Source organism: Montipora foliosa, chromosome 4, assembly GCF_036669935.1.
Source record: "Montipora foliosa isolate CH-2021 chromosome 4, ASM3666993v2, whole genome shotgun sequence".
Classification (NCBI taxonomy): Eukaryota; Metazoa; Cnidaria; class Anthozoa; order Scleractinia; family Acroporidae; genus Montipora; species Montipora foliosa.
This window is the reverse complement of record NC_090872.1, coordinates 20,026,960-20,052,165: the sequence shown is the minus strand read 5'-3', so window position 1 is coordinate 20,052,165 and position 25,206 is coordinate 20,026,960. Positions and strand designations below refer to the sequence as shown.

At 41.9% G+C, this 25,206-nt stretch overlaps 1 protein-coding gene across 1 annotated transcript; it reads right to left on the bottom strand.

The window, feature by feature from the left end:
• Positions 1-1,040: 1,040 nt before the first annotated feature.
• Positions 1,041-20,706, bottom strand: LOC138000220 (protocadherin Fat 4-like). Its single transcript, XM_068846473.1, has 5 exons — positions 8,270-20,706; positions 6,661-6,722; positions 5,909-6,213; positions 4,110-4,348; positions 1,041-3,245 (listed from the first exon to the last, which is right to left on the bottom strand). Exons 1-5 carry the CDS (start codon positions 20,426-20,428, stop codon positions 1,173-1,175), a joined length of 14,838 nt encoding a protein of 4,945 aa, XP_068702574.1. The 5' UTR covers positions 20,429-20,706; the 3' UTR covers positions 1,041-1,172.
• Between the last annotated feature and the right edge of the window lie 4,500 nt (positions 20,707-25,206).

The following is a 25,206-nucleotide window of genomic DNA, read 5'->3' as shown; positions in this document are numbered from 1 at the left end:
TGGGTCTCTGGCCTCCCTTAGACACCAGTTTCTGGTGTTTTTATCTTAAGCTCTGATTGGTACATAGATTTCTTGAGTTCGTATTGATTGGCTAAAGTAATACCGGTGTATTTTGGTTTCTTTTACCACACCTGAGTAAAATTCTCTGTGAGAAGTTACAGCTTAATATTAGGGACCTCAAGATCTACAGCGGCCACGTCGACGATATTGCCACAAGACAATGATATCATTGGTTTAAGAGCATAAAAAGTCGTGCCAAAAGTGCTATCGTGTTGTTGAACTGTTTTGACACGACAACATTTTTGCAAAACCTCGCACTAAAATGACGCTGGTTTGCGCGCGCTCACTGTTGTTCTGTGAGAAAATCTCGTTCTCGTCCTAGAATCTAAAGCTCTCTAATTGAACGACAACGGCGACGGCAACGACAACGTCATCTCAAAATATAAATTCGCGTTCTTTTGATCGCGTCGTGATTATTTCAACCTTTTTAATATGACAAGGGTGTGGTAGTTACTCCATGATGATACTGATCGAAACGGCGCTTAATTTAGGTGTCGTTCATAAAACCTACCATTTGGGGGACAGCTATTCTTAGAGCTATTTTCATAGAGTTATGGTTAAGTTTCCAAAATCCTGAATTCAAGATTTTGGAAGCCAACATTCATAAAAGATAATTAGGCCTAAGGTTAGCTTTTATGCATGTTTGGGATACTTTTTGTATTTCTAAATTCAGGATTTAGGCCTTCCAAAATCTTGAAAACTTAACTCTCACTCTACGACATAATTCTATGAAAATAACTCTACTGCTACTCAACCTCTAAAATTTGGCTATTTCACGTTGTTGTTTTCTCTGACAACGACAAAAAAATGGACGAAAGTGAAAAACGCACGTGCCGGGCGTTGTTGCCGTCGCCGTTGTCGTTGCTTAAGCTCCCTATTAACGGGTGGTGAAAAGAAATGCTAAAACGCAACTTGTTAAATTAAGCTTTCTTGATGAACAAAAAGGGTGTGATAGATTTCTCGTAAGACATGAAATCACGTTATGTACACCCAAGAAATGAAAATTAAATAACATCTTTAAACTCCTTTTCCAAGAGAAATGTTCTTGAGAGTACTAACAAATAAAACGTTCCTTCTAAAAAAATAATGTCCTCTTTGCATATTTGTCTATTTCAAACATATTCCTCATCTTTGTCCCTCGGTGAACTTGAAGAATCTTTTAACTGTGCAATATCTTTGTATACTCCTCTAAGATTATGATAACGTAGTCCCCAGTTTAAGACATCATCCCAGTTAAACAAATCTTTAGCCCCATTCACGGGTTTACTACTTAAAGCGTTCGGTAAAATTTCGTCATCACTAAAATTTAATGTACTAAGAGATCCAAGATGTGAAGCTCGCCCTTCGTGTTCCGACCTTTCACTCGGGGGATTTTCGCTAACGACCGTGTCTCCGTCGGCGAGTTTCTTAAAAACCATACTTCCACGATCGTTCTCCTCTCGGCTCGGCTCATCATTGTCATATTCAAACTCGCTACAAGTAAATGTATCATCGGAGCTTTCGCTTGAACTGTCTGGAACTTCGAGAACGCTCGACAATTTATCCATCGTCGGCGCATCTTCCTCGCTTACTGAGGACACTGCATCTAATAAGCTTCCGGATGGTGCTTGTTTCCGTAGTCTTTCGATCTCTGCCGCTGACAATCCCGGTGGCCCTCGAAGGTTCAACGAGTGATCTCTGAAAGTGTTCGGATCGTACTGATAAGAAACTTCACTATAACCGAGGCTTGCAACCTCAATGTCGTAATGCTCAAGTCTTTCCGAGTTGTTCTCGTCAGACTTGTGTCCCGCATCGGAGAAATCCGGAGCTTCGTCGCTACTCGATGAGCCTAAGGAACCTTTCCGAAAACGTCGAGAAGAAGTCGGTTTTGATGTGCCACGCAATCTCGGGTCAAGCACGCTTCTGGACAACTGTTGTCGTTTATCCACGTTATGTCTAAAATGAGGATTAGGAATTTTGTGTCCTCGAGACCTTGCTCCTTTGTTTGCGTTATGCCGACTCGATTGCTTCTCTAATGGTGTGCTTCGATGATTTGGAGTTCGAGTATATCTCGTTACTTCTGTGATATTTCCTTGTGTATCTGGGGTTAGTGCCAAGTCATTGCGCATGATAAACTCCCCGTCAGATTCGGAGAAACCCGGATCGATTTTCTCCCGTGATGATTTCGTAAGTTTGATTTGATAATCTTCTGGAGCGCCTACGTTGTGTATTACGATGTCTCGTCCGTTTTGAAGAGTAGCCTGTTGTAAATTTGTCAAGGACTTCTGACTGGGATTTCGAATTACTACTCCGCTGTCATTACTACTTCGAGACGGTGACGTCCTCTGAGATGTGTCTTGCACGTCTACCGCGATTTCAGCGCCCGTGGTTGCGTCGAATTCCACGGGGATCTTGTTTGCTTTGTTACGAAGACGCCGAAAACGACGCGCAAAGATCACTGCAACAACAATCAGGACCAGCAAAACGGCGAAGAAGACGATGGCTGCAATTACACCTGGGCTCAAAGAACTTTTCTCTTCAGTCCCCGCAAAAGCATCGACGCACTCGTACGTTCCTGAATTAGCAAGAAGGCAGCGTTTGTCTCCGCATGGGTGAGGCCAACAAACTCCCGGTACTGCGCATGTTTTCCCTTTGAAGTCTCCACTGCAGTCACATTTGAAGTTTTTGTCCTTCTGCGGGAGGCAAGTGGCGTTGTTTTGACACGGGTTTGGATAGCACTGCGCATCGCTGATACAGATGTATTGTTCCCATTCTTCAAAACAGTAAGGTTTCTCCGAATCAGGGCACTGGACTGACATACAAGAGCCCGACCCGTCACATCCTTCTTCCACACCTCCACCTTGTGAAGAAATCACTGCAAACGCATTCGGTCCTGAGAAAGAAACATGTTGGCTATTGATACTTAGATCTTCCATGCAACCACGGAATTTCTGCAGGTTTGATCCCGAAACCGACGAACTAATTCCACCCAAATACCATATTTTGATGTTCTTGCCGAGGAAATCGTGCACGGGAGTGGTGAATACCTTGATGTTCGACTGGCCGTCAAGCGTGACATTAACACTATTTCCCTGATGAAGGAGCGTCACGTTATGCCACTCGCCATCTGTCACGGACGCGGCGACTGTAAAACTGGCAGTATTACCTCCTTTACCAAAACTGTATCTGACGTTGCCTGAATTTATCTGTGAAGGAATGACAAAAAAGGACAATGAGTGACAACGTCTTCAAACGACTGCTCTAGTCAGCAGCACGATGACGTGCCCACTCAAAAAAAAAATTACAGTGGGGCCCTTGTGGACATGAGGTACACATTGTGAGGGTGGGAGGGACGAAATGAAAAGCGAAAATATGCATAATGTACCGGTTCCAAGCCTAGCTCTGTGACCCCGTTGTTCCCGAAGACAAGAGACTTTGCTCCACACTGCCTCTCTCCACCCAGGTGTACAAATGGATGCCAGCAAACCTTACGAGCCCGTTTCAATGGCGGAGTTGGTCAAATAGCAATACTCGTAGTCGCTTCACGCCAAGGAAACCAGCTTAAGCTCCGGTCATGTTGGCTGTAGACTTAAAAGGTGGCCAATTTATCCCTTCCAGAGTGATTTTCCAAGCAAAACGCCATCGCAATGAATAAGCATTTAAAGAAGCCTAGCAAAACGTACTCGGGTCTAGTATGGTATGGCTGTGAGAATCCGCTGTATTGCTCTGCCTCTCGTTTTATTCATTGTGACTTCGTTTTATTCATTATCTGCGATAATCTTTCCCTTAGAAAATCATTTCAAAACCGAACCTCCAATTAATGTCTTTCTCGTAACCTTTATTAATTTCTGAGCGTCCCATAGAAAACGTTTTCTTCCTTAATTTGGTTTGACATCCTGCGGCCAGTGCAAAGCGCACAAAATGCGTACAAGCAAATCACGCTAACTGACTATCCTTATTTTACTGTTTTTTTTTTTTGGCTTGACGTCGAGGCAGGCCTTTTGAGCCTCGGGCCTGTAACTTTGGACTCGATTAAAAACCGGTCAATCCCACAAAGCGATTTTATTTACCTCCAAAGCAGTATATCCTGAAACACTTATCGCAGTTGAGTCACTCGCAAGAAGCAGGAGTCCATCATGCCGAGTGCGAAATCGAATGGAAAACTGTTCTTGGGTAGAAGTCAATGATCGTCTTTTTCTTTTGCGGCCTGAGTTTTCTTTCTCCTCTTTGCGTTGTTGTTCCCGACGATATCCTTCTGTAAACTGTAGCACCAGAAAGCTGTTGGCACCAAATTTCACGGGTTTAACTTCTACAAAAAAAAAAAAAACACGAAAGGGCAGTTTAGCGAACGCACATGAGCTAAAAATAGGCTTGCTTAACAGAGAAAAGAACCCCGTCATCTTTCTTTTAATACCTTTTCTCGCTCTAAAGTATCAAATTTGTCTGAATATAGATGAAGTCTCAAAATCAACCAGTGAAAAGATTCCGGCAATTAATTAAGTCACAAAATCGAGAATTTCTCGGCAAATCAATATTGCTGGTTTTGATTACGCGGTCATCTCCCAAGCAAAAGAAAATTTTTGCACAAGAATGGAGCTCTATTCCCGGGTTTAGGGCCAAAAAATTCCCGGCAGTTAGGGGCACAAACATGGCCTGTATGGCGTGAAAATTTGAGAATCAAAGCACTTTTTTTTCAAAAAAACAAACAAACGAAACACTAAGAACAGGGGCAAATCTCATCACAAGACCTGCTTCTTTTTCTTTTTCCGTGGTTGTTAAGAGGGGTGGCACTTAACTACAGAAACACAATGATTGCTAAGGAAGCTTTCCAGTCAAAGAGCCCTACAAAAAGGTTGCATGGATGGTTCCTTGAAGTTGCTTTTTCAATGATAATCTTCACTCAGAAGGCGCATGCGCAACCAATCCCAGTCCTCTGCCGTGCGTTTCAGTGAAAAGGTAAAATCTCCCAGGCAAAGAAAGGAAGAGCCAGTTTTTTCACCGGATGGCAACCGCCTCATCATATTTCGTAAACTGTAGCATGGAATTTCTATTTCGACAAAAAATGAAACTGATATTTTGTGTATCAAAGGAGGGCCTTGTGACGTCATAATTTTTTTGAGAAACAATTTCTTTTAAAATCCATGCTACAGATTTTGTGCTAGAATGTTCTCATACTGTTGCGTTAAGAATTTGTGAAAAAAAAAAGTTAACTCGCTGAGTTTTTAGGCATTTTCTGTTTTGGTCATGTGATTTACCAAACATGGTGGTGAGTCGAACCATACAAAGGAGTGTTTAATAAAACACACTTAGCAAAAAAGGATAACTGAAGAGTTAAAGGAATTCGAGAAATGACTATTTGAAGGGGTCCATAGCAACGGTTTGCTAGTTAAGAGCCACCCCCTTAACCATTTAGCAAAAATTCCGGGTAAATTTAATGGCAATTTTGAGTTGGTTTGTGTGACCGGAAAATGTCCGGTAGTATTGAAAAATTTCAACCGGAAATCCCTAGGAAGGAAACTTTGTCTTCCATTTTTTTTCTCCCGGTTTATCTGACTTCCCGAATCAGAAAGAATTGTATTAGAAGAGTTGTAGAATTAAGTTCAAGAGCTACTGCTTAGAACTTTTCACGTAAATAGTAAGTATTGTCAATTATCGTACGTATAGTAAGACAACGATTATTTAAAACAGAAAACGCCGTCGTGCATTACTTTCTACGATCATACAAACCGCCATTTTCCAGTCCAATGTTACTTAGGTACGGTAAGCTTCATTTATTTGTCGGTTCTGTCATTTAATTATTTATTTGTCTACTTTTATATTTCACTTTGAATAAATTGAAGTTCAATAGTGTAGGACGCCGCGAGATTACCTTGCTCACAATTTCTGCCGCTGAATCCTTTCGCACACTCACAAATATAATCAAACCAAGAGTCCAAACACGTGCCCCCATTTTTGCACTGTCCACTGGAACATTGGCCCAGACGGGGGCAGCGGTCAGTGATGCCGGCGGAATCTGTAGCAGAACTCGGTTCCAGTTTCTTGTCGTTGATGAACACATTTCGCATGCAGCCAAGGAAGTCGTCTGTTTGGATGTGATGTCCCGGATGACTAACCGCTTTGTCGAAGTCCTTTACTCCACCCAGATACAGCGGTGAATTAAACATTTCCAGTTGTCTACAATAAACAATAACAATCGCATTGGTTTAGTCCACTGAATCTGAATTGTCAAACAGCGCATTTAACTTTCACTTTCACTGAGGCATCTTTCCAAGGTGAGCAGTCCAAGAGGGACAGTATCGCGACGTAAAAAAAATTGTTTTCTTTATGAAACCTGTTTGTCATTAGAAAGACAAGAATTCGCCGTGAAAAAGAACCTGGCGTTAAGCTCCAGTTTTACTAAGAATGTGTCGCACTGGTGACGTTTGAGACAAAAGCTTTTTTGTTTTGGAATTTTGCCCTCTTGTTGTTGATTTCTAAAGTGTTGTTATCATTCAGTTTTCTTCAATAAGTTCTTTTGAGTTTTGAGAAAAAAACATAAGTACTAACAAAACTCGGCGACAAAGGTTAGCCGCGCCACTTCTGACCCCCCTCTCCCACCCTCCCTCTCTGTATACCACTTACTCCAGATCTCCTTGAGATGATTTTGTTACCGGAGGGGAAGAATCGATAGACACTTGTCCAACCTGATAAAAAACAAAATGGTTCATTACTCATGGTGTTCAATAGGTGCCTTTATGAAATTATACATCAGAAAAGAATGAGAATTACAAAGTTCTAGGTGGCTAATGACAGCGTTCTTTTGAAATCCGAAATTAAGCCTGATACGGTCCTGTGTGAGTGGAGAGACTCACGTAACGTTTTTAAAATCTCTCTGCGGGGACCAGAATTCGATACCAGAACACTTCAACTATTCAGTGGAACTGCTCAGGTGATCAAAGATATTCCCGTGTTCCCTTCGTCATGTGTAGCTATAATCACTCCACGCTTGATGACTATTGCGCGAGAGCTAAATGTAATTATAATTACATTTAGCTCTCGCGCAATAGTCATCAAGCGTGGAGTGAGTGTATAGTATCACCCAGCTAGTGCACTAATGCAAACCCTACATTATAATTGGCTACGCTACTAGAGGACTATTAGTAATAGTCCTCGAGTAGCGAAAAGCGTGACGCTTTCTTTCGTTTTATTCCCAAATAAATATTTCTTCAACTTGCATTTGCTAACTGTATTATTGCCTTTTCTGTCCGACTAGTTGGGTGATACTAAATCAATTAGACCCTTCGCCCTCAAGGGCTGCGGGTCAATAGCCCATTGGGCTTCGCCACATGGGCTATTGACCCATAGCCCTTGTGGGCTACGGGTCTAATTGTTAAATATGGCGGCCTCCCGTTTAAATGAAATATTACCGAAGAGTTTCAAACGCCAAGATATTAAATTCGGAATAGCACTAAAGATGCTACTAAGTTTGACGAGACATTTTTCAAAGGCAAGAGGCCAATTTATGGCTGATAAAATCAAATAAACTTGTTAAATTCTAATGGCCACTTATCAACTCGATACCAATGCTCAAAACCATTGCAACAACATCTACGCGACGCTTTCTTTATTTACGGAATAGTTTCGACAAGAAAAACGAACATCTACAACAGAATTCGAAAGCATGGAAGAAAAAGATTGTATAGAAGTTTTACGTTTCCTAGAGAAGAAAAGACGGCCGTTAAATACAAGAAAACTAGGATGTTGTCGTTCCGTGAGGCGAAGTCACCACCGCACAACAAATAAATTCCCGTCAGTGATAACTATTTATGATCACCTGAGCAATTGCACCAATTAACAATTACTCGACGAAGGCAAAGTGAATATTGGCGACTGATCCCCTCAACTTCGTGTCAGGGAACATTCGACAACATCCCTACGCCTCCGGCGATTAATCGTTAAATAATCGTGTCATGCCATTTTCAAAGACCAAGGTATTCAAATTAAGGTTTCTGATTTCATAGCAAAAAGCGTGGAATAACTTTGCTAATAATTCACACTCCGATAATAATCAATCTATTGTGACCGAATTTTTCAATGGAAATGTACTTTTTAGGTTCGGCGTAAAATAGTCCGATCCGGATGGTAGCCTTTTGACGGAGGTCATATGGATTGTTGGTGTGTATTCAAATAATTGTTTACAATTTCGCACATTCGAATTATGCTCCATCCTAAAAACGTAAAACACACTAACCTTCTTGTCTCTTACAGCTGTAACTCTGTGCCACCGACCATCTGCCAAAAAGTTGGGCCCTTCCACAATAATAGCACTGGCTTTATATCCAAGGTTGAACGACATGCGAATCCTTCCGTTGATGATCTCAATGGCAATGAAATCTGAATCTGTCTTGTTCTTTCCGTCAGTGTTGTACAATAATAAGCCATAACTCCGGGCAGTGGAGAACTCGAATGTGATATTGTTGAAGTAGCTCTCCAGGGTCGGAAACTGAAGAAAGCCAGCAGATTCAAATCCGACACATGCGCATTGGCACGCTTGACTGTGCCCGCAGGTACACTTCGGTTCAGTCCACTGTGTGGGAGACGCCACACGACAAAAGTCGTAACCAGACGAGCAATTTTTACCCAGATACCCCGGATTGCAGTCACAACGGTAATCACCAATAAGATTTTCACATGTTCCATCATTCTTGCAAGGACTCTGCGTACATTCATCGACGTCATCAGCACACGTTAAACCTCTAAAACCCGTTGGACAGTGGCACACGAACGAAGAATCTCTATTCACACATGTAGCTCCATTTTTGCACGGCTCGGAGGCGCACCCTTGCTTTCTCAATTCGCACTTCTTCCCAGCAAAATCTGGTTTACATAAACAACTAAAGCGCCATTCATAATCCAGGGACATGAATATAACCGGCTGAGTCTCGATGGACTGAGTTCCCAGCATGTGCATGTAACTTGTGCACTCACCTCCATTACGACACGGATTACTGGCTGAACAAGGGGTAAAGTCTACTGTTTGGATGTCTACTTTGCTGATTCTTTCCAAATCAGATTTGTTGTTCCATAGCAGTGCAGACAAATCCTCACGCGTCATGTAATCAACTGAGAGCTCCTTCCTGGCGGCAAAAGATAAATCTACAAGGCCATCTCCAACTGACTTGATACTGAAGAGCTGCGCGTCATAATCATCCTCTTGTAGAAGAATTAGTTTGACAGCACGGAGAAATAACTGGTATGACTTTGAAAGAAATCCTTTAGTACTAGTGTTCTGTAATCGCACGGCTATGCTGTTATCAATCGTCTCAGAGTTAAAAGCAACGAATCGGACCTCGACATCGTAAGTCACAGCCCACCTGCCGTCGGAACCGTTCACCTTTAAATCAAAAGTATAAGTTCCACTGTGTCTCCTTTTCGTGGTTAACATACAGCTCTGTGGTAGAAAAGTAAACAAATCATTATTATTGCTAACGATCTGACACACCATGATTTGATCTACATCCGGGTCTTCAGGTCGTACATTCGCTATTTCACCGGCTGCGAAACTGCTGTTGCCGTTCACGTGTACAACACGTTTAGCCTGCCGAGGTCTGTTATCATTTTCGTCCTTCACCAGAATTCTGCAATATGAAACAGCGGATTGTTGCGGAGAGCCACTGTCTGATATAACGAAGGACAAATTGTACGATGAAGTTAACTCGCGATCGAGTGGCGCGATTGTCGTAACTAGCCCAGTCGCTCTATCCACCTGGAACTTTCCAAAGTTAGGCCCCGTGAGTTCAAAAGTGAATGGTCCACGATTGGGGTCTATATCAGGGTCATATGGCTGCAATGTCTTCACAAGAGTACCTCCGGGCTGGTTTTCCCAAACGGCGCCTGTGCAGTTAGCAAATAATCGTGGCGCATTATCGTTAATATCTTCAAGAACTACAATTACAATGGCACTGCCTGACATGGGAGGTCTCCCCTGATCTGTAGCAGTAACAGTCAAATGGTATTGTGCTACAATTTCCCTGTCCAGCCGCGTCAAAGTCTTTATGATTCCAGTGTCCGTATCAATAGTAAATGCATTTCCAATGTTGCCGCTTGAAATGCCGTATGTTATCTTTGATGCAAGTGGATGCTTTGCAGAGTCGTCATCCATGGCCGTGACATTCTCAACAAACGAATCGGGCGGCGCGTCTTCTTTCACCCTTGGTCTGTACACCCTTTGAAGGAAGTAAGGAACGTCATTAGGATCGGTTACTGTCACGACGATCGTTGCCAAGTCACTTGTAGCTGGCGTCACGCTGTTCTGTAACACATTCTTCACGAGAACCTGAAGAGTTACAACGCCTGCTCGCTCGCTGTCCAATCTTCCGGAGACGGTTAAAACCCCTGTGGAGCTGTCCAAGCTGAATCCTTGATTATTACTGCCACCCACCAGAAGAAAAATCATCTCACCATCCGGACCCTTGTCTTTGTCTGTAGCGGAGATCCGAGTCACAGGCTGTCCGACTGGCGCATTCTCTGCAACGGAGGCTGTAAACACAGACTGGTTAAACTCTGGGATGTATTCATTCACACTTGTCACGTGAACAAGTACTTTTGCGTTTGGCTGTGAATATAACTGGGGACTTCCATGATCTTTAGCCGTGACAGTTAATTCGTACAACTGTCGGTATTCATAGTCGAATGTTACTTTGCCGCGGATTTCGCCAGTGGTTTTATTGATTTCAAAGAGCCTCAAGACATCGACGCTTGTGATGCTGTACTCAACGCGACCCCTGTCACCCTGATCTGGATCTACTGCCGCAACGGTAAGGATCGGGGCAATGGGTGCTGTATTCTCCGGGATATAGCCATTATACTCTCTCTCAGTAAAAACAGGGCGGTTATCATTTGCATCCAAAAGTTCAATTCGCACCTCAACTGACGATGCCCTTGGTTTTCTACCACCGTCTGTCGCCACAACGGTAAGCTTAATTAATCTTGCCGTTTCATAATCAAGAGGCTTCCGTACATAGATGGAGCCGTTTTGCCTCCCAATTCCAAGATACCCATCTGGGTTGCTGCTCTGAACGTGATAAAATACTTGTCCGTTCGTCCCAGAGTCCTGGTCAGATGCAATTACTTGAGTAACTTGTCTTCCCACAGGGAGGGTCTCCAATACAGTTTTCTGATACTGGTTCAGTGTGAAAACCGGCGGGTGATTGTTGGGCTCAATAACTGTAAGGTATACGTCTGATTTACTTTCCATAGCAGGATGTCCCATATCTCTGGCTTTCACCTGCATGTGGAACAAACCTGGTGTATTCAAAGACCCAGCAACTGAGACATTTCCAGTATACTTGTCGATGTTAAACAGCAATGATCCATTCCCACCAACTTTCTCAAAGATCACACGTGCATTGAGCCCATCATCCTGTTCATCAACTGCCTCTACGCGACCGACAGATTCATTAACTCCCGTATGTACCAAAACAAAGAAGTTGAAAAGAGGAGACAGAAATACTGGAGCGTGATCATTAACATCCTCCACTTCGATGATGACAGACACAGTTGTCTCGTAGAAGGGCGTATAAGGATTCCTTGCTTTCACTGTTATATTGTAAAGGTTCTCATTTCCTGATAAACCTGATTTGTGATATATAAGCACCTTGTTGAGCCGCAAAGCACCCGTTTGACGATCAATTTGAAAAACATCGCTTGAAGGAGATGGAAGAATGGAGTACAAGATCTCCGCGTTAGTTCCCATGTCATCATCGAGTGCGGTGATGTTCATTACTACAGTTTCTAACGGCAATTTCTCAGTGATTTTATGTTTCAAAGGATTCGAGAGGAATCGTGGCGGACTGTCATTAACATCCAAAACGGTAACGGTGTAGTTGGATGTTGTTGTATGTAACGAGTCATCAACTGTCACTTGGAGAAAGTACTGGGATTTGGCCTCTCGATTCAGAGTTCTCCGCAACGTCAAACTGCCGCTATTTGCATCGAGGTCAAACGTGTCATGTGGATTTCCACCGACAGCGAAACCAAACTGTAGTAGGGCATTATTTTGGATGTCAGCATCGGTTGCCGTCAGCACCGCAACTTGGAAGCCCAAAGAAACATTCTCGTAAACAGATGCGCTCAAAGGATCCATGAAAACAGGGGCGTTATCATTAACATCTTGAACGTTTACAACAACAATTGCTACACTACTCATCGATTTGTCTGCCACATCTTCGACACGAACCTTAAACGTGTAAGCCGAAATGTTCTCTCGGTCAAGCTTGACCTTAGTGAAGATGCGTCCGGTCTTAAGAGACACGCCAAATGTTGAACTTGCTTGATTTTCATCTGGGGCCATTCTGTATTCCATCTCTGCATTAGGACCGGAATCTGTGTCTTGTGCATACAGCAAGAGGACGGTTGAGTTGACTGGAAGTTCCTCTTGCATGTTAACGCGATAAACACTTTGATTAAACACGGGTGCATTGTCGTTTTCGTCAGTGACTTCTACATAAATTTTGATGAAGCTCGAGCGCGACTGAATGCTTCCATCCTTTGCACCAACAATAAGATGATAACTTTTTTGTCGCTCGTAGTCCAAATGTTTCAGTACTTTCAACTCTCCCCCTACTTTATCCACGTCGAAAACCCCTCCGATATTACCAGCTGCGATGAAATACGACGTGTGTCCAGTTGCATTCACAGTGACGAGTTTTGTGTCCAAGGGTACTGTCTCGGAAACCGTTGTATTCTGGTCAAGGTGCTGAAACACTGGATACGAGCCTGGCACGACAGAGATTTGTACGTTCGTTGTGTCAAACCGCTGGGCTGCGTTCACATTAGTGGCTTTAACTGTGAATGAATATGACGGTGGACTGAGAGGCACTGTTTGCGCGACTGTAATGATCCCTGTTCTTGGTGCAATTTTAAATACCGAGGGCAGCCCAGTGACTGTATACTCGGACTCTGCGTTAGGCCCTATATCATTATCCCCAGCAGAGGCCATAACGATGAAGGTCCCGGGTGGTGCCCCAGGATAAACAGTTGCTGAATACGGCTTCGATTCAAACTCTGGATCCCAGTCATTGACATCTTCAACGGCTACCAACAGAGTAGCATTGCCTTCCCGTCTGGGAATCCCTCCATCCACTGCCAAGATTATTAGTTCAAATGAAGAAGTCTTTTCACGATCAAGCAAAGCTGTGGTTGTTATCTTCCCAGTATTTGGATCAATTCTAAAGAGGTCAAAAGTAATCGGAAGGGAGTAACTGATTTTTGCATTGTCTCCAAAGTCAGCATCCGCTGCACTGACTTGCGCAACAAGTGTCTCCGTAGCAGAGTTTTCCTTGACAGCTGCCTTAAAAACGTCCGGCTGGAAGACAGGAGGATTGTCATTTTGATCATCAACCTTCACAATGACCTCAGTTTGACCAAACTGGGGTGGTATCCCTCCATCTTTTGCTTGCACCCTCAAGGTGTATTCTGCTTGCGTTTCTCTGTCCACAGCAACCGTCAGGCCCACTTGACCAGTCTGGCTGTTAATGGTAAAAACGCCTCCATCGTTTCCATAGATGATTTCATAAGTCACAAGACCGTCATTTCCGACATCGCCATCGCTAGCTGCGACTGTGATGATATTGCTTTCCACTTGATTTTCATAAACGCTGGTTGTATACGACGACTGAGAGAAAGCAGGTGCATTGTCGTTGACATCCTGCAAAACAATCTTCATCGTTTTCTCTGAATACTGCTGAGGTGACCCTAAATCAGATGCTCGGATAACAAGGGTGAAGTTAGGCGTGGCTTCGCGATCTAGAGATCTTACGGTAATTAGGCCGCCATTCGAGGGATCCATTTCAAACCTGCCATTCGCATTTCCAGAGAGAATGCTATACCACACTTGTGCATTGCTTCCCTGATCTGCGTCAGTGGCATAAAACCTGGCAACCTCACTTCCGATAGGGATATTCTCACTGATGAGTACCATACTCATTTCTAGTTGAAAAACAGGAGCATGGTCATTGAAATCGTCCACTACAACCGTCAGCTTCATCTCTGCTTGCTTTGATGGGATTCCTCGATCTGAAGCTATCACTTTGAGATCATAAGTGGATTTGTCTTCACGATCAAGATTCCCTGATACCCGCAGTATGCCATCGTCTGTGCCTAAACTGAATGGAGCAGACGCATCCAGCTTCACAAGGCTAAAGCTGATCTCGCTGTTACTCCCTTCATCTAAATCAGCCACCATGACCCTCATAACTACATCACCGGTTGTGGCATGTTCTGATATATGGGTGACATTAGTGCATATGAAATAAGGTCTGTTGTCATTGACATCTGATATGGTCAACTGTACTGTCGCTGTGCTTGATAACTGACTCACCAAAGGTTTTGATTGATCTCTTGCCATAACACTCAGTGTGTAAAAACTCTTTTTCTCGCGGTCAAATTTCTCGAGATTGTAGATGGTACCATTTGGACGGATAAAGAAGGTTCGGTCACTGTTTCCTGACAGGATCGTGTACGTAATCAAGGCATTAGTTCCAAAGTCTTTATCAGTGGCAGAAACAGATACAATGCTACTGTGCCGAGTGGCGGCTTCTGAGACACTAGCAGTGTATACACTCTGAATGAACTTTGGAGGGTTGTCATTTCGGTCCAAAACGTTTACATATACTTCAACAAAAGAGGACAGTGGAGGAGTGCCTTGGTCAACAACAGAGATATTTAAAATGTAGACTTCCACTGACTCTCGGTCAAGCCTTCTCGCCACCTTTAAATTTCCACTCAACGGGTCAATAAGAAACGCATCCGTGTGATCGCCTGCGATGCCATATCTGATTCTTGCATTCTTTCCCGTGTCACCATCAGCGGCTGTCACCGTACCCATGATTGTCCCTACTGGTGTTCCTTCCATAACATTTAAAGCATAAAATGGACGCAAAAATTGAGGGCGATGATTATTGGCATCAACCACGGTTACCATGACAACACAGTTTGATTGCTGTCTTGGACTGCCACTGTCAGCTGCAAGCACTGTCAGGGTGTAGCTTGCATTCAGCGTGCGATTTAACACCTTTTTAGTTAGGATGACACCGGTTGATTCATTGATTTGAAAAACATCATCAATGTTCCCTCTCACAAAGGAAAAATGCACTCTTGCATTTTGCCCAATATCTTTGTCAACAGCAGTAACTTTCACCACTTCTTGTCCAGCTGGCAACATTTCTATGGCAGTTGATCTGTAAACACTCTGCTCAAAAATGGGAGGATTGTCATTCTCATCCAGTAAGGTGATCTCAACAGTAGTGCTGCTTGTTCGTAAGCTTGGACCACTTATATCCACTGCATACACGGAGAGTGCAAACTTGGACATCGATGAAATATCACGGTCAAGTTCAAGGGCAGTTGTTATTTCCCCACTGTTTTCACTCAAGACAAAGGAGCCATTACTGGAGTCTGCTGTAACATAATATCTGATAATTGCACTAGGTATGCTCGGAGAGAATGACGCCACTACTCGGGTCACTGATGTACCTGGAGAACTATTTTCTTCAACAGAGCCTTTGTAGACTGCATTGGTAAAGGTTGGACCGCTATTGGGCTGCCCTTTCTTAAATATGGTGACTATAGTCTCAGTAATTTGATTTGGAATACCATTATCACGAGCAGCTATCCTCAGCTGGAAACTCAATCTGTTACTAGGCAACTGTGAGCGTGTCACTAACTGTCCTGTACTAGCACTCAACTGGAAAAGGTTCGTATCACCACTCTCTAGGTTGTAATGAATCTGCGAGTTTGTCCCTTCATCTGTGTCCTTTGCCAAGATGGTTGCAACAAAGGTATTAGCATCTACATCACTCAACACAGCTACCGCTGGTGGTGTCGAAAATCTAGGTTTGTTATCATTGACATCTTCCAACACAATAGTGATTTCCTTGGTTGCTGACCGCCGAGCACATTCTGGGTTTGCGCTGTCCATCCCTCGTATAACCAGTTTGTATATAGGTGATATTTCACGGTCCAATTGCCGTCTTGTGGTGATCATACAATTGTCAGGGTTCACTTCAAAGGCCATCTCTTCCAGTGGTGTTTGACTGTCAATGCTGAATATTATTTTACCATTTTCTCCGATGTCTTTGTCAGTTGCAGAGCACCGTCCAATTTCAGACCCAACAGTCACATTTTCTAGAACTCTTAAAATAATTGGGTAGTCTGAAAAAACAGGATGGTCATTCTCATCGATGACGTTCAGAGTGAGCCATGACATTGCAGACAGGGGAGGGTTTCCACGATCATCAGCAGTGATGTTGAGGATGTACTTCTTGGTTCTTTCAAAGTCAAGCAGCTTTTTGAGAATAACTTCCCCCGTCAAGTGGTTGATGTCAAACACAGCTTCTAAATTTCCAGCAGTGATTGTGTAGGCAATCTCAGAATTAACACCCTCATCCTGGTCTGTTGCACGAACCAGAGCAATCTGGGAAGACAAAGGCGATTCTTCTGATGCATTGACAATCAACTGATTGGTGGTGAACCTTGGATGGTTGTCATTGACATCAGCAACAAAAATGTCAACATTTACTTGAGAGTACATAGAGACGTTTGTAACATCTGTTGCTTGGATGGTAAGGGTATAGTGATCAACTTTTTCTCTGTCAAGTGATTGGTTGAGAAAGAGGTCTCCACTCACAGAATCAATCCAAAACACTTTGACACTTTGTTTACTGACAATTGAGAATGTAAACAAAGCATTGACACCCTCATCTGGATCTGAAGCAATGACTTTGTAAACAATGGATCCTACTTGAGATGACTCTTTGACTGTCACAAAAATCATAGAGCGACGAAACTCGGGAACATTATCATTCTGGTCATCAACTCTGATTACAACCACAGCTGTATCTTGTGTGGCAGGTGTGTCACGGGTCATTACCTTGGCAAGAAATGTCATGGTGTTATGTCCACCTTGTGAAGTTAACTCTTCTCGATCAAACAATCTTGATGCTGATATTACTCCCGTTGCAGAGTCAATCATGAAGGCTCCATAATCATCTTTAAGAGAAAAGATAATCTTCTCATGTCTCAAGGAATCATTTAAACTGAGTATCAGTCTGCAAACAACAGTACCTGGCAATTGGTTTTCCACAATGGAGAAAGAATAAGTTTCATTCTTAAACATAGCTTGGTACCTGACGGAGTCTTGAATGCTAATTGTCACCAATGTTGAAGTTGTAAGAGGTGTTTCTCCTTCATCAGTCACAGTGACTGTTATCAAATGCTGTATACCCGCCTGATTCAGTTTTTTGTTGACAAACAATATGCCTTCTTGAGAAATTCCAAAGAGTTCTCCTTCATTGCCTGTTGGTATAATTGCATATGACAGCTTGCCATTGCTGCCACTGTCTGGGTCAAGGGCGGTTACAGGAAGTATCTGCTTACCTACAGGTGCATCCCTTGGTATGTTTACTGAGAATGATGAAGATAAAAATCTTGGTGGATTGTTTGTAACAATGGAAACCCTCAACATAAAGGTGGCATGAAGTGGAGGTGATCCCAAGTCTGATGCTAACAAACCCAATACAAGCTGAGAATCATCTATGCTTGTTGCTCTCCTGGCAAAAGAAATCATTCCTGATGTCATGTTCACTTGAAAAAGTCCACTGCCATCATCAGTCAACTGGTAATGAACAATACCATTCAGACCAGCATCCTTGTCAGAAGCAGTAGCTATGTATATTCCTTCGCCAACTGGCAAGGAGGCATCAATGGTTACTTCTGCACTTGTAGGTGAAAATTGTGGAAAATTGTCATTTCTGTCCAAGACGTGTATGTTTACAGAGGTTCTAGCTGATAATGGCCGCACGTTTCCCACCTGAGCTATAACATTTAGTGAGTACATATCTTTTGCTTCTCTGTCCAACTGACCATCAACCATGATAATTCCTCCTGAATTGTCAACAGTGAATAACTGGCCTGGGTCACCTGACACAATCACGTACCGAATACCAGCATTGTTGGATCGAGTTGACGCAATAACTTTGCCAACATATGTCCCTGGTACTTCATTCTCATAAACAGAGAAATTGTAGACATTATATTCAAATTCTGGAGGATCATCAGACTGGCCTTGCACAATCACCTCAACTGTAGCATTCTTTTGAGCATAGAGCCCACCCATGTCATGTGCCACTATGCTTAGCTTATAAAAGCCTTTCACTGTAGGATCAAGAGGGGTGAGTGTTCTTAAAACTCCGCTTGAGCCGTCAATGCTAAATTTCCCATCACTTCCATTCGCAATAGAGTAGATGATTCTTCCATTGATACCTTCGTCGGCATCTGTTGCAGTAATTTGAGTAATATTGCTTGGCTGGGAATTAGATGAGACACTTTCAACATATGTAATGGGATAAAATATTGGGTGATTATCATTGATGTCAGTAACCTGCAAGTGCACCAGTGTGCTTGAGGACCCCTGGGTAACACCTTGATCTCTTGCAATGATAGGTATGTCATAAAAGCTCCTCCGTTCACGGTCAAGTTTGACTTTAGTAGATAAAATACCACTTGTTTCCCCAATACTAAAAGTATTTACTATAACTTGCAAGGTTGAATCAATCATATAAGTGACATTGCCGTTGGCACCAACATCCTCATCTGTTGCCTGAAGAGTAATGACAGTAGCACCAGGTTCCATATTCTCAGGAAGTGTTGCATTAAAATCACTCTGATTAAATCTAGGCACATTGTCATTAACATCATCTACAGTTACCATAACAACACAAGTACTGTTGAGTGGTGGCACACCATGGTCCTGAGCAAGCACAGTCAATGAAAACTGAGGCACCAATTCTCTATCAAGAGACTTTGCAGTTGTAATAAGGCCTGATGTTGACTCAATGTTAAACCAGTGCAATCCATTACCACTTAGGACCGAGTAGGATATATCTGCATTCGAACCAATGTCAGAATCATAAGCTACTACACGAAACACAGAGGTCCCATTCTGAGCATGTTCATTAACTGATGCTGTGTATCTCAGTTTACTAAAAGTTGGAACTTTGTCATTAACATCTAGAACAGACACAAGAACATAAACTGATGAACTAAGGCTTGGATTTCCACCATCTCTGGCAGTGACACTAATGTTGTGAAATGCAATTTTTTCACGATCTAACAAAGTTGCAGTCTTAAGTACATAAAATAATCTTCCAGACTGAGTTTTTGTTACAAACACCAACTGGAAACTTCCATTGCCATTTGAAATTTCAACATTAACTTGTCCATTTGGTCCAGAAGAGTCATCGTTGTCGTTGATTAAAATAGATGCTATTGATTTATTAACTGCATTTTCAGGAACCTCTGCTGGGTTTTTCCCAGGGTAAAACACTTGCAAATTTGGTGTGTTATCGTTTACATCTTGTATCTTCACCACTACCTCTGCACTGGTCTGTCTGAAAGATGGACTTCCTGGTTGGTCTCTTGCATACACCATAAACGTGTAAGACTTTTGCCCTTGTCCATCGTAATCGAGAGGTTCCTTTGTTTTAATAACCCCAGATGAAGTATTTAGTTGGAAATTGCTCGAATCTTGGTTACTTTGAAAAGAATACACAACTTTACCATTCAGAGCCTGATCCCCATCTGATGCAGTAACAGCTAAGATTTCGATTCCAGCTGGCGTATTCTCATCCACAGTGGCATTGTACAAGCTCTGTGAAAACACTGGAGAGTTGTCGTTCAAATCCACTATTGTAATATTTACTAAACAAAACGAAAGCAACGATGGTTTTCCTCGATCGCTCGCAGATATGTTCAAATGGTAAGCACTCACATCTTCCCGATCAAGACTGCCTTGAGTTATGACACATAAGGCAAAGCCGTTGATTGAGCATTCAGTTGCATTCCTCCCGAGTCTAAATTTTCCATTCTCGTTACCGGAAATGATCGCATAATCAACTGTGCCATTTTCAGCGGCGTCCTTGTCAGTTGCAACATCGATTGCATATTCAGTGTTCGATGGGACGTTTTCAAAAATACCCAAAGAAAAAAGTGGCGATGGAAATTCAGGAGAATTATCGTTAATATCATCGACTTGAACGTGTACAGTGACAGTAGAAAATGAGGAGCGAACTTGGAGCACAATCGGATTTGAGACTAAGCTCTCTCGATCGATTCGCGAAGTTGTGGTTATAATCCCAGTTTGAGAATCTATAACAAACAGAGCTGGAGTTCCATCGATATTGTAGGTTCCTCCTTGTTGTACATTGATGGTTCCCACGACGGTGCCCGGAGGTAATTCTTCTTCAAGATGAAAACTGTATATCGAGGTAGAAGTCACAGATACGTTTGTTGCATACAAGAAAATATAAAGTATCCATAATGTCCTTCGCGCTACAAGTTCCCAAATAACCATTGCTTGAATTTCCTCTGAATCCAAAATGACATTATCGTGAAGACACAACAGCAATGAAACAGCTGACAGACACCACAGCCTGCATGTCGCTTGCCAGAGAGTCAATCAACTAGAGAAATATATATATATAATCAACACAAACCGTTAATAGTGTGTTGTTACACGAGACATTTGATTCCCAAGTGTTGACGAGACATTACGCTCAAAAAGCCGTCATCAGCAGTGATGATTTTCGCCCCTCGCCAAAGATCTGAGAGTTTAACTCAAACAGTGATATCTTGTACAGTATTTGCTGACCTAAAACACGCGAAATACCAAGTTTCAAGGCGAATATACTCAACTCATTTTCCACTTCAAAAGATATAAGTTGCGATTACATGAGAGGCAGCCGCAGCATTCGAATGTGTCAATCATCTGGAACGTGTGGCAACCAAACAACTGCCATGGGAGGAGTTTGTTAACCCACGTGATCAACAAATAAATTGTAAAAAAATGCCGTTGTCTACGCTTCAGTAAAACAAATAGCAAAAGGAAAAAGAGGAATTTAAAATCTTTTAGAGCAAATATTGTGTTGGTAGTAAATTCTATTCTTGCCACGAGATATTCTAAGCCACAGAAACCAAAATCTCAGCCCACAATCCTATTACAATTGGAATTCTATCGATCCAGTTTACGCCGAGGAGGCGTGAATAACTCCTTTGAGGGGCTATCACTTTTCATCTGGCAAATTGAACACAGTTGGACGCAAACAACTTTATTGTCACAGAATTAGGAGATTGGAATTGATTGCCAGCTGAGTACGACCTGACCTATGTCTTGGCAAGGAGAATAAAATTACTTGTTAAGCTGATTTATAAGTTTTTCGCCATTTGTTTGATGAGAAAGTAAACGTAGCATTAGAAACGCCAGATAGACCACCAAGTACAGTGATGGCAAACACCACGCAAACTCGATATATGGCAGGATCGCCAATACGGTCAACCAAATATTGTTCGTTAAATTCCCACGAGCTTTTGCAATCTTATCACAAAGGTTGCAGACGCTAGATATTTCGCGCGATCGATGTGTTAACTTAATTGGGCAGAAATACAAGTCGGATTAAATTATTTTATAGGAATTTCACTTAACTATTACACTTTGGCTGCGGTAAGTCTTAAGGTTGTAATCGCATGAAACACATAAAACAAATGAATAATTACGATGAAGCTACGGTCGCTCAAATGATTGACGGAAGTTGCTCCTCTTGAAATTTAACGATGAGCTGCACCGAGTCACGAATAAAAAACTACAAGATATGTTGTCGAATGAATCTCATTTTTTTGCAGCTGCTTGGGAAAATAGACTTAGTGATTTGTGCAACATGTTGACAAATAAAATCTCTTAACTACATAAATAAATCAGGAAATTAAAAGGGTAATAAAGACCAATATTTTTTGAAACTCTAACAAAGTTTTAGCGTAATACCGTAAAGTTCTATTTATGGAAAGCGAGTTTGCAATTGCTCAATTTTCCTCTCAATCGAAATTTTTTCAAGATTAAATTATTCTTTGATTCTAAAATATGATTATTTGAATCAATTGAGCAGTTTTGTCTATTTTCGTATTTTACCTGCTGATCAATTGACAAAAGCGAAAAAAAACGGATCGCCATATAAAGTTCAACAGTTGAAGTAATATCATCTAAACAGATGATTTAAGGAAACTTGAGAGGCAAAACTCAATTGTTTTCCTAACAGTGAATAAAACCTTTTATTTTTTTTTACATCATGGGAGGTTGTCTCAGTTCTGGTGTAGATGAATTTTCCCTGGGTTGCAATATACTAGCTCCACTCTTTCGTATGGCGTCAATGGAAATTTCCTGCTATTAAGCCGTGGAATGTAACGAATACCGCATTTGTTCCCTGGACTTTGGTCCTAGCAGTTGGTTACCAATTTAACTCCGATACTAACCCTATAAAGAGCCTACGGGTAATCATTTCCGGCTTAGAACATGAACTGGTGGAGCTTTAATAAATGTGATAATCCTTCGTTTTGTCGAGAGGGTTTTTATGTTACGTCTGCGCCGCCATTTTCTTTTTTCTTTTGGTGTGATATTTGTCCCAAGAGATAAACCATCTATTACATGCACGTAGCTATTGTTTCCTGAATGATACAGATGAAATTTTCATATATTTGAATTGCAGAAATTAAAATACGAGAGTTAGAAATAATCACAGCACATTTGTTGTAGAAATGAAAATAATTTCAATAATTCGCATCAGTCTGATCAATGCGCCTTCAAATATTGTGTCCTGGGTTCGGTTTTCGGCCTCAGTTCAAAGGGGTTTTTATTCGTGCCTCTTTTCTGGTTTTCCTCTCTCATAACAAACAAAACTTGATACAATTTACACAAAAATTTGGTTTTACCAACGGTGTTGATAATGTGAAATGACCACCGTACAGGGATTCTAAAAGCTACAACTTGCAGCTTTTAATTAACCAAATTTTTGTCTATACTACTTCCCCACCGACGCAGCACCACAGTTTCTTTAGAAACTATCCCCTTTATTCATTTGATACAATTTTTAAATTTGATTTGCAGTTTCCCTGGCACTGGTTTCAGCACTGGCATTCGGCTATATAAGATTGAGAGCCCTGTAGCATTGGCAAGCTTTAGCGGGACTCGAACCCATGCCCTCTGCGATGTCCGTGCAATCGACGGAGAAAAGCCTTGGGAACGAGGTTGCGCTATACCAACTCAACACGATCCAGGCTTCCTCAAATGAAGGGTTACCTTCATTGTTAATTTGCTCCAAATGAAGTATAATCCTTCATTTAGATTACTTTGTCCTCTGGACAAAACCCGATGAGGCAACCTAGAAGTTTCAGAGTTTTGAAGCAAGCAACCGTGGACAATTTTCCTGTCGGTGTACGTTGGATCAGTGGCTTTATCTGATCGGCGTTATTTCAAGAGAAATAACCTAGAAGTCCCCGCGTAAAAACGGTAAATGTATAAATTGGTAGATATTGTAGGGGAAATCAATCTCGATTTGCACAACTAGGCGCGCAAGGTGGATCGGTATTGCTTAAAAGGGCTCGGTCACGCTATTTTAGGTAATTTTGTTCAATTTTGTTAATTATGAGCTCTAAACGTCAAATTGGCAGAGCAAGAGTCTTTCATTTGCAAAATAACGGCCACATAACTACTGAGGATGATTTTCCAGCTGTGTAAATGACATTTTGATATAAACTGACATAAATTTGAAAAAAGGTGGGCCGACGTTTTTCAAACAGTTTACCGAAATCAATCCATTTCAATCCTCTCCAGTTTTGTCCATTCATGTCCCTTCTTGGCTTCCCGGTGTTTTGTTAGAGTTCTTCTATAGTTTTGAACAGTTATTTTGATATTTTAGTTAATTCTACGACCATTCGATGAGTGCTGAAATTGCCTAAAATTGCGTGACCTAGCCCCTTTAAGGACGGTGCCTACTAATTAACAATATTTTTGCCCCGGTGTGTGATTATGCAGGATATGTGGATCTTAACAAGTATTATTAAAATCCAAAAGGAAAATTGGGGGTAACCACGCATTTTTCAAAGATAATTCATGAATTATGAGAGGAAATGTTCTGCGACTGTAGTAGTAGTAGCTAACACCAAATCCAAACCTACTACAGTCGCAGAACATTTCCTCTCCTCTCCCCACAACATCTCCAAGGACATGCAATTAATTCCTATCGAAAAAATATTTTTAACAGAGACTCGATCCGTAAGGCCAGGGAAGCTTTTTTTAATTTTAAAAGGCAGGACAATTGATCCCAACGGTCTTAATATCCGCGAAGAACCGTATTAGATTTCAGTTTATTATTTTGAGTGATTTCCGTTATTTTTCCGTGACTCTTAGTATTTGAATTCAAAATCTTAGTAACTGCCATGTTTTATCACATTTTTTCCAGTATTACGTCAACATCCATTTACTATATATATATCTTTATATAGAAGCAATTCAATGTAAACTCTCATTGTACCTGAAGAAGGCTGGTTTGGCCAGCCGAAGTATATTACACCACTAAAATCAAATCTACGTTGTATCGGCTCTTGCTTAAAATATTTAGTTTCTCAACTTGAAATAACACCGATCAGATCAAGCCACTGATCCAACGTACACCGACAGGAAAATTGTCCACGGTTGCTTGCTTCAAAACTCTACGTTTTGGTGCATTTCTTTGCCGTCATCTCCTAAATGACGACGTGAAATGACCAAATTCAAGGTTCTGTAGAGGACGTAAGCACATGACGATGAATTTTCAGTTCTCTCTCTACGCTTCCAACCCACTCATACCAGTTTAATTCCTCGACAGTTACTTCACATTTTTACCGCGAAACGCCGACATGAAATAGTTTCGTAGTGATATGAATAACGCGAACTCGTATTTTTAAATTAAGTCCTCGTAGCCGTCGTCGTCCTCGTTTCGTAAGCTCCCTAATATTGTTCTACACGACCGAGGTGCTTTAAGCGTCAAGAAGTCGAAACTCGCACGAATAACCAAAGTGCTGTTTGGGTTAGCGATTGAAAAACCAGACATTGAATCAGATGTGATGCTAATCGAGTTGCTTGGCTCAAAAATTGATTTTGTCCGGACTCAAACCAGAAACAGGGGCGACATATTCAACGAATAATTCTTGAACCATATCCCAACTGCCTTTCACACTATCTTAGGCAGGGGACAGATGTAGTGAAAACTATTACTAGTTAAATCATAGTTCAGCTCTTTGAATCCTCCATAAGATACATGGTAC